This window comes from Mandrillus leucophaeus, unplaced genomic scaffold, assembly GCF_000951045.1.
Source record: "Mandrillus leucophaeus isolate KB7577 unplaced genomic scaffold, Mleu.le_1.0 Scaffold220, whole genome shotgun sequence".
Taxonomy (NCBI): domain Eukaryota; kingdom Metazoa; phylum Chordata; class Mammalia; order Primates; family Cercopithecidae; genus Mandrillus; species Mandrillus leucophaeus.
Window position 1 is genome coordinate 2,156,620 of NW_012102255.1, and position 10,469 is coordinate 2,167,088.

At 39.4% G+C, this 10,469-nt stretch overlaps 1 protein-coding gene across 1 annotated transcript in view; it reads left to right on the forward strand.

The window, feature by feature from the left end:
• LOC105540508 (cytochrome c oxidase protein 20 homolog) overlaps positions 1-9,084 on the forward strand; it is a 10,194-nt gene extending 1,110 nt beyond the window's left edge. The window contains exons 2-5 of the mRNA XM_011981179.1: positions 704-739; positions 6,045-6,159; positions 6,308-6,371; positions 7,132-9,084. Coding sequence (XP_011836569.1) covers positions 704-739; positions 6,045-6,159; positions 6,308-6,371; positions 7,132-7,267 — 351 coding nt within the window. The 3' untranslated portion in view covers positions 7,268-9,084. The remainder of the gene's footprint in view (positions 1-703; positions 740-6,044; positions 6,160-6,307; positions 6,372-7,131) is intronic.
• Positions 9,085-10,469: the final 1,385 nt, after the last annotated feature.

The following is a 10,469-nucleotide window of genomic DNA, read 5'->3' on the forward strand; positions in this document are numbered from 1 at the left end:
CGGCGGGGCGCGCGCCGCGGGTGGGCGGTAAGGACGGTCTCCGCGGAGCTCCAAGGCCCGGAGCACGTGCCACTGGCTTCTCTGCCACCCATGGGCTTGAAACTTAACTGTTCCTAGTCCTTATCCCCAGCCCCCAACATTTTAATCTAAGTTGCCGGGACAAAATGGACCAAAACTAGGGGGAGGAGGGGACCAGTAGTACTAATGACTTACTACAGGTCATTATGAAATAAACTAACAATACTGAATCTTTTGGCGAGAAAATTTTGCTGCTAAGGGCACTGCACTGTAATTTGCTAGTAAAGGCTAATAGTAGAGATGAAAGCTCCCTTGAGGACAGGTGCCTTGTCTTTAACACGTTGTGTTCATCACTTTTAACACAGGAGTAAGTAATGAATGAGGGATGACTTGATTGTACTACGATGAGATGAAGGGTTTTCTTCTCCATCACCAGTAGCCTCCCTAGCTGGTGTCCCTGTACTGTCTCCTGAATCCACCTTCCACTGTTATCCGCTGGCCCCTTCCAGTCTGCAAACTCGACAGTTTTCATCCCTCTGCCTCACATCCGGTCGTAGCAGCCCATCCCATCTCTTTAAGAATAAAACCCAAATTCTTGGTATAGTAAAGCTAAACCAAGCGCTCTCCCTGGAAGGGCTCCTGTGTTTCACCAAAGCCGACTTAGGTACTTTCCCCATCTTCCCAGGCATCCTGTACGTCGTTACACTTATCATATTGGAAGGCAATAAATGATCTTGCGTGGGCTCCTTATTAAGAGCAGGGAACCCAATTTCTATTTTCAGGGCAGAACAGGTATTCAGAAAAGGATAATGGAAGAGGAAAAAAGTTTTAATATAAACTGTGGAGATCGTAACATTGGCTAATCATGAGCAAGTATTTATAGAAGACCCACTGTGTGCTAAACGGCTCCTAATATATACTTTTAAGATATTCTCTCAGCTTGGAAATTGTGCTCACTTCTTGCTCTTGCTTGCTTCTCTGGTGGGCTTCCATCTAAATTTTGCCAAGACATCAGATCATACGGTTAATATTAACACATATTGTATAAATTGTTTTCATACTTAATAGCCAACAGGTTTTGTCAGTTTACGTACTACTGGTGCCTTATCTATTTTTACTCTCCCATACACTGCCCATTTGGAATAAGCTTAGTGGTTTGTTTTTTTTTTTTTAAAAAAGATCCTTGCATACACACAGTAAATCCTAGATTCAGTTTTGTGATAAACACTGGAATCCTGAATGGGACTTTTGGTAGGAGACAACTGCTTTTTATAAAGGTCATAAAGGTGGTTTAATCCATTGGAAATTAAAAAAAAAAAAAAAAGATCAACATTGACCTATTTAATTGGCCCATCAGTAAGTAGCAAAACAATATTGTAGTTGTTGAAATGAAGATAGTTATAAGCCTCAAACTGAGCATGGTCAGAGGTGGGAGGCCAAAAAACAAAAAATCGCTCATGAAACAGTAGTACCTATCAGAGCCCATTAAAAAGCTAATTAATAGAAGCTATGACGAATTAACAGCCCAAGGTACTGTCAGAAAAGAAGCCTATGGTATTTTTTTAAAAAGAATTTGTCAGTGATCATTACAGCACAACCCAGGGAGAAGGATTATTTTAAGAATTAGCAAACCTAAAGTAAAAATGGGAGTTACCAAGCTGGCATACCTTGATAGAACTAGCCCCTAAAATCTGTCCTCTGCCACATTCTTGTCCTTCAGGAAACTTTAAAATGTGAAATTTGGTACATGTAAATTCACATTCAGGTAAATTCTTAATTCACCCATTCAAAATATATTCACAGAGTGCCTACTGAGTATTAGGCACTAAAGTAGGTACTAGACTGATCAACACAGGAAAAATCCCTTTAAGGAGCTGACATTCTACTCGGGGAATCAATAAGCAAGACCTCTGCCGAGCCAGTGATGCAGAGATCAGGAGAAAGGCGGCATGTGTTCGGTAACAACCGTCTCAGCTTGTTAGAGGAATGGCAAGGCCACGGTGCCTAGACTAGTGGCCGAGAGTGGGATATGAAAGAGCACGGGATCATGCAGGGCCTTTGGAGCAATGGTAAGGATTCTGAGCATAATCGAAGGCTACAGAGGATTTATTATAGTCATCTGGTACACATTTTTGTGAGTAGAATCAAGATCTGAAAAGGTACTGTTGATAGATGGTAATTTGATAGGACAGGTTGAGCTTCCCACTTCAAAAAAAAACCCAACATTTTCTTTTAGTGTCTTACCAGTTTCAGATTTAGGATGCTCAACCTGTATTAGCAATGAAGTTGGTGGGCAGTGGTTTGGCTCAGGATGTATTTAGAATGTAGATCCTTCCAGACTTGTTAATACATTGAACGTGGATTTGATGAAGGAATCAAGGATGACTCTTAGGTTTTGGGTCTGAAAATTGGTTGAGTAGTGTGCCATTAAGAGGCCGGTTTGGAGGTGAAAATGTATTTTGCAAATACTAGGTTCAAGGTGCTTTTTATACATAAAAGTGTCATTCAGCAGATGAATGAGGCTGAAGCTTGGGAGAGATTAGGGTTTGATTGAGAAATCTGGAGTCATGATATAATGGCATTTAATTGAAAGCCTTGAGAGACCTAGGAAGAGACTGGATTTCAAAGGAGGTAAGAGTGGCACTTCAACATCAGGAGGGAATAGCAGCAACAAAGATGTCAATGAAATCGAAAACCAGGAGACGTATTTGAAGCCAAGTAAAAGTAAAAGTTTCAAAAACAAATGATAATTTGTGCCACATATGCTGAGATGCAGACTAAGATAGACTGCAGTGGATGTCTTTTGGAGGTCTTGACTGGTGTCAAGTTCAGTGGATAGATGCCTCACTCAAGTGAGTTAAAGGGAGAATGGGAGGTTTTAAGTAGAAAATCACACTTAAACTCAGAAAGTTTTGCCCCGAAAGGATGGTAATTTAGGAGGCTGATGAGGGGAGAGGGGTGTACAGAGGATTTTTGGGTTTTTTTGAGATGAAGTCTTGCTGTGTTGCCCAGGCTGGAGTGCAGTGGTGCCATCTTGGCTCACTGCAACCTCCGCCCCCTGGGCTCACGCGATTCTGCCCCAGCCTCCCGAATAGCTGGGATTACAGGCATGTGCCACCATGCCTGGCTAATTTTTTGTACTTTTAGTAGAGACAGGGTTTTGCCATGTTGGCCAGGCTAGTCTCAAACTTCCGGCCTCAGGTGATCTACCCACTTTGGTCTCCCAAAGTGCTGGGATTACAAGCGTGAGTCACTGTGCCAGGTCAAGAGGGTTGATAGTAAATTATTGCAAGTAAAAAAACTAACGGTGCAAATGAAAGGGGTAGCTACAGAAGCCAAGCCCTTGAGTACGCGAGAGGGAAATCAAGTGCCCAAGTGAGAAGACTAGTGTTAGACAGTCTTCCTTTGCAATTCATCCTTTGCAACCAGAGGAAAGACAAATACGGGCACTGAAGCAGATTTAGTGGTGGAACATCAACTGGCTCTAATTTGATCAGATCTGTTTCTATACTTTATTGACATTCTGGCTTGGAAATCTCTTGAGCTTTCCTTAGATCCATCAGGGTGAGCTGGTAAAGCTGCTTTTCTAAATTTAAGCTTTAAAAATGTCTAACATTTCCTTAATTTATTTTTAAGGGTTCCTATTTGTTAGTGGCAAAGAGTTAAATCTTAAGTTTGCAGGCTACTTAAGGAATAGAAATGTTTAAGGCACCTGTATATTATGAACAGAATATTTCCATATATAAATACAATACTTCAAAGGGAGTTATGCCCGGGATCCTTTATTCATCTGCATTTCTGAGCATTTTACAGTTCAGTGTGCTTGACTGTAAAGGTATACAGGCTCAAGTCATTGCATATTCTTCCCATTTTGATAGAAATTGCAGGGATTTATGTACTGAATCGTATTACTTCTTAGACATGTGACAACTGGAAAGCTGCCCACGGAACCCTTCAGCCTTGGTTATTTCTTAATGATGTGGTTTGGCACAATGGAAATGTCATAGGCTTTGGGGTGAAACTGACTTCTACCTCCACTCCTGCCAACTCTTATTATTAGCCTCCTAAGTCCCCGAGCCTGTTTCAGAGGTAATCTCACAGAGAGGCTGGAGAATTACAAAACATGTAGAGAGCCTGGCACTATTACCCACCCACCCCCACAACCAGCAGCTCTTAATTATGAGATCAGCCACTATTATTTTAGATCAGAGAGTTTTGTTGGGGATTGGGTTTGTTTCAGAAGGCACTATTTTAAATAGGATGTGTAGCTTCTATTTAGATATTTGCCTTTAAAGCCAGCTGAGCTATTTTCCTATTGTTTGCAAATTTACTTTTGTTAAAAATTAAAATTTCCTAAAGCAGTGTTTCCCCAGTCTGATAGTCATCAGAAAAACCACCTGGAGCTTTCTAAATAGATTCCAATGAATCTAAATCAGAATCTGAGAGTGGGACTAGAAAATACTTAGTTCTGCCCTGTGGTAGAAGCTGGTCTCGCACTCGCATCTTTGCACCTAAGACTAGAGATAAAACTGGTACTAACCCTCTGGCCCCAGCATCCCATCCTTGGGGAAATAGGCTAGTTAAGGGGTAGTCCTGGACTGGAGCGGTAAGTCCAGCATTCCCCATTTGCATAACACTACCCACATGATCATACATCCCCTGAGCTTTCATGCTGATAGGAGAAAAGTCTTTTTGCTAAATGAAATCCCCCAACCTCTTGGTAATGTGAAGAACTGTACTGCAAAGCTTTGAAACAATCCTGTGTTAGGCATGCAGTTGGGAGCAGGGGGCCAGACAGGGAGAGGGAAAAAAATGGAATAGAATGATTCAAGAGTAAATAATTTTTGCTTTATTATGAACCAAATCACATTTTGTCTCTTCCAACAGATGCTTGAGCCAAAGAAGCAAACACAGGCAGAAATACAATTGAGAATATATATCTTCATGTTTCAACCTTTAATCTGACTTGCCTTTTACTGTCCTTTCCCCATTTCTTCTAACCTCTTTTGCCTTACAATATATTACCTTCTAGGTATCACCTCATCCTATAGAATCCTCTTCTAGTTTTAATGTCCTGCCCCAAATACTAACCCATTGAAGATAACTATGAAACCTTTAAATGGACAGTGGTTCCTTTTAAAAGCAGCCTTACTGAAAATCTGATACATACTGAATCAAGTTTTAGAAAACAATTACAATGACTTTTCTAAACTTTTGTGTTGACAGAAATGCCAGTTCAGCAGTGTGACTGTTCTTTCAAATGTCTGTCTTGCCGCCCTAGAGTGACAGACATCCCAGTTAAACATATTGGGAAAAAGAAATACATAGAAAAAGAAGTCATTTTAGCACTTGAAGAAACTTCAGTCATCTAACCCAACCCGTTCATGTTATAGATTGAGACCATGGAGATAAAAGTAGCCTATAGAATACAAAAGTTAGCGGCAGATCTGAGATAAAAATCCCGCTCTTTGGATTCGCGGGTTTTTCACCACACCTAGCTATCGTTACCATGTATTATGAACAAAGAAGCAAATATAATCAAGTGCAGCCTCACTTCACAGGCAAGAAAAGAGACTAGAGTTTAATATATTGTCCATGTTTATCTTAACATGAAACATTTACTCTTACAACCACAGTTGATGTTAACCTAGTTAATAAAATATGAAAGGTTTTTAAATGGCACTACATAAGCAAACATGACTCAAATTACTTTTTCCGTTTCTGCTTCCCAAATTATTGGAGTTATTGAAGCAAACTGTGCTGCTTTCAATTTCAGTGATGGGCATAAAAGTTACCCTATTGCTTAAGGGTGTTCTGGTCCAATTTTTAAGGCTTTCAGATTTAAAGATTCAGACTGCACACCAAAGCTGGACAAAGACAATACAAGCTGATTTAGGTTTTCACATGGCACATATTCTAGTTTAAACCCTTAACTACAACAAAATAAATGGTGTTGTCATTTTTGCCAAACCACCCCAAAATGAAATACTTTCTTACTCAATCTAGGTTCTTTTTTTTCATTCTAGGCCTTTAAGCTCCTAGGATTTTTAGATGTTGAAAATATTCCCTGCGCCCGGGATTCGATATTGTATGGTTCATTAGGATCTGTTGTGGCTGGCTTTGGACATTTTTTGTTCACTAGTGAGTATCTGTGTTTATTTCTCTATGTACTAAAAAAAGCATTTCTCTATGTGATGAAAGATTTTTTTTCTAGATGGAGTAATGTATATAACAGGCAATTATAACAGGCATCTATATTCTAATTGACTGTTACGCTTATTTTTGACAGGTAGAATTAAAAGATCATGTGATGTTGGAGTAGGAGGGTTTATCTTGGTGACTTTGGGATGCTGGTATGTTTGCTAAGTATTCACGATAGGTTATCTAATTCAAAAAGCACGTTTTCAGAGCAATCCCCCATTGTGAGATACTCACCCTCAATGAAGAATCTTGACTTTTAAGGACATTTTCATGGAAATCTGTCTTAAAATGCTTGAACGCATAAATGCGTATTAGATATTCCATTAAAAAGAAAGCTGTGGTTTTTACACTTCACTTAGGAAAGCCTCAACCATTTCCCTTACCCTAATACTTATTTCATCCCTGCTTATTCATACCTGAAAATGCTACTTTAAGAATGTGTTTATAACCACTGATGAGTGAAAATATGGATGAGCCTCAGATATTTGCCAGACCTAAGAGTACGATATGTACATACTATATGGTTCCATTTATACATGAATTTCTGCAGTGAACTATTTAAGGTGATAGAAATAATTTTATGTAGACATAGCATTATTATCCTGTTAATGAGAGCAAATACTAGTTTCTTATAATAAACAATGCTATCAGAAGACTGAAAACTAATGGATTTTATCATTTACAAATTGTTATGTAGACATCCTTTTCTTTCCTAATAAAAAAGAATGTGTTGATAGTATTCTGACACCAAAACTGCCCAAAAATAGCACTATAAATTAGAACATTCATATTTTTCAGTCTCAGGGTAGTCATCTGTAAGTATTTAAGTTCTGTGTGATTTATAGAGAATTTTATAAATTAATTTCTCTAGGACTTAATATTAACAATTTACTCATATTCTTTTCTTCCAAGGTTTCATTGTAGGTATAATTATGCAAAGCAAAGAATCCGGGAAAGAATTGCCAGAGAAGAAATTAAAAAGAAGATATTATATGAAGGTACCCACCTCGATCCTGAAAGAAAACACAACAGCAACAGCAGCAATTGAACAATCTTGAGCACAGAAAAGTCGATGTGAACGAAGTTAATTAAGATCAACCACACAAAACATTTCATGTGCAATAAGCTCTCAATCAAATAAATAAAGTTTAAGTTGTAGTCATTTTTTCCCCCACTTGTATAGAATGAAAACTTGCAGTTTATTCTGGCCCCATGTCTACTGCCAGGATAGCATTCTTACATGTTACATATAGTGGACTTGTCATACTTAAAATGTGAAAGAATTATAAAACCTAGTGTTTAATGTACTTGGAAAGAGTTTCCTTGTAGTAGTAAATATAGAGTTTAATGATAAGTGAACTTCCCTTAACAAAAACCTCAACCTTATTAGTATCCCATTAAAAAGCAGCAACTACTTACTGACTTCTTAAAAGATTTAAAACGAAGGGATTTTATCACTTTGCAAATTATTTTTTAAATGCATTCATCATTTGACAGTATTCTCTCATTTCTTAAAATGTGAGTCATCTTCCAAAAGAGTTGTTTTTAACTGCCCTAAACATTTTTGGGAAAGTATGCAGGGTTTAAATTTTTAAGTATAATTAGTTTTGAATTTAAATATGCACATGGAACTTGTTTGGCAGACTGATGCAATAGAAAAATAATTGCAGTATTACTATGAATGTAAACAATCCATTTGAAAGTCAATCAGCTGCTCCCATTAAAATATTATTTAAAATACAAGAATACCCACAGCATCTAACTAAATGCTCAGGATTTATTCTCTGGAGAAATTCTCCCTTTCTAGGAAAATGAAGTTATTCCTGGTTTTAATCTGTACAATTACTTTAAGAAAAGCTATTAAATATAAGAAAACACAAGCTAGATGCTTAAGAAATGCTTAAAGAAATACTGGGGGGAAGACACCAGCAGTCAACAAGATTGTGGCCGTTTCTGGTCTTATTATTTTGATGTACCATGGAAGGCACAGAAATAGCAAAGAAGAAAATATTTTGATCTACATCTTTTTCTAAAGAAAAATGGAGCTTGCTCCAGTTCAATTCACAAGAACATTTTCCCTCCCATGCCCACCTTTTCTTGTGGCTGTCGCTAGGAAGGTTATGATGCAGAGGCTGTGTGGTTTACTAAATGCCTTAACTTAGCAGTGAATGACACTGTCAAACACGTGTTGAGGGAAAATTTTTACTGATTCACAAAAAGGAAGACAGTTTGCCCACTCTTAGTGGCACAAATCAAAGCTGCATGCAGTCTACATTATCCAAATTAGTTATAACCAAATAATTGTTAAAAAATTCTGCCGGGCGCAGTGGCTCACACCTATAATCCCAGCACTTCGGGAGGCCGAGGCAGGCAGATCACCTGAGGTCAGCAGTTCAAGACCAGCCTGGCCAACATGGTGAAACCCTGTCTCGTCTAAAAATACAAAAATTAGGCATTGTGGTGCATGCCTTGGTCCCAGGTACTCAGGAGGCTGAGGCAGGAGAATCACTTGAACCTGACGTGGGGCGGGCGGAGGTTGCTGTGAGCCGAGATTGCGCCACTGCACTCTAGCCTAGGTGACAGACTCTCTCGAATTAAAAAAAAAAAAATCCATAGGATATTCAACCATGTTTTCAGAGGCAGCACTGCATGAATGTGGGAAAATATTGATGATCACTAATCAATAATCTGATAACTGTGGACAGGCCACTTATGCTTAGTTATCCCTTGGTATCCACAGGCCCAAGTCCCTTGAAATAAAATGCCCTCATATTTGCATATAATCTACATACATTTTCCCATATACTTTAAGTCATCTCTAATTACTTACAATGCCTAATAATATAAAATAAATGCCCTGTAAATATAGTTATTATTTTCCTTTTTTTGTTGTTGTTTTTTTTGGTTTTGTTTTGTTTTTTTTTTTTTTGAGACCGAGTCTGGCTCTGTGGCCCAGGCTGGAATGCAGTGGCGCGATCTCAGCTCACTGCAAGCTCCAGCTCCCGGGTTCACGCCATTCTCCTGCCTCAGCCTCCCAAGTAGCTGGGACTACAGGCGCCTGCCACCACGCCCGGCTAATTTTTTGTATTTTTAGTAGAGATGGGGTTTCACCTTGTTAGCCAGGATGGTCTCGATCTCCTGACCTCATGATCTGCCCGTCTCGGCCTCCCAAAGTGCTGGGATTACAGGCTTGAGCCACCGCGCCCGGCCTGTTGTTGTTGTTTCATTGTTATTTTTTGTCTTTACCTCCATTATTTTCAACCTACGGTTGGTTGAATCCAAGGATGCAGAACTGGAGGACATGGAGGGCTGATGTGTAACATACATAACATGTAAAACAGGTCCCTTCCAGCACTAGCACACTGCAATTACATCTTACCCTGAGTAAGAGAGAAGCTCTCTCTTGGCTGGTAAAATTTCCAATGTCTTCACCAATAACAAGGTTAGCTCATTTTCACAGAAGTTTGCATAAACTGGAAACCTGGATAAAAACAAATTTGTAACATATTTGGTTGGATTATTTAAATGCTTCATGTATTTACATGATAATAACTTATTCTTGTGCTATTAAGATTTTATAAATGTATTAATAAATTACTAAAGTCTGTAACACCCACCCTCAATAAGGAGAAACCGGTAGACACTTCCAGTCTCTCCTACCAATGTCTACCCTACCATCCAACTTCACGTCCAAACTGTAGTTTTTTGCTAAACCTTCAATGCACTGTGACCCTTTTTTTTCTCTTGAGATGGAGTTTCATTCTCGTTGCCCAGGCTGGAGTGCAGTGGCATGATCTTGGCTCACTGCAACCTCCACCTCCCGGGTTCAAGCGATTCTCCTGCCTCAGCCTCCCGAGTAGCTGGGAGTACCGGTGTGTGCCACCACATCTGGCTAATTTTTGTATTTTTAGTAGAGACAGGGTTTCACCATGTTGGCCAGGCTGGTCTTGAACTGACCTCAGGTGATCTGCCTGCCTCAGCCTCCCAAAGTGCTGGGATTACAGGCGTGAGCCACCGCTCCTGGCCATTATGACCTTTATACCGTATCCACGCTGCCACTCAAACTTTTTCGTTTCACTTGGAATGGCTTTTTTACTTCCTCTCTGTAACTTTCCCTTCTTTTGCTCACTAGCTTCTGGGAACTACAATCACCTTTTAAGTTCTCACTATTTTGTGTCTTATAATCGTTGGTGCTTTCCTTGGTCACCAGCAGTGTCAGGTACCATCACGTACAGCCTAAGTTTCTCACT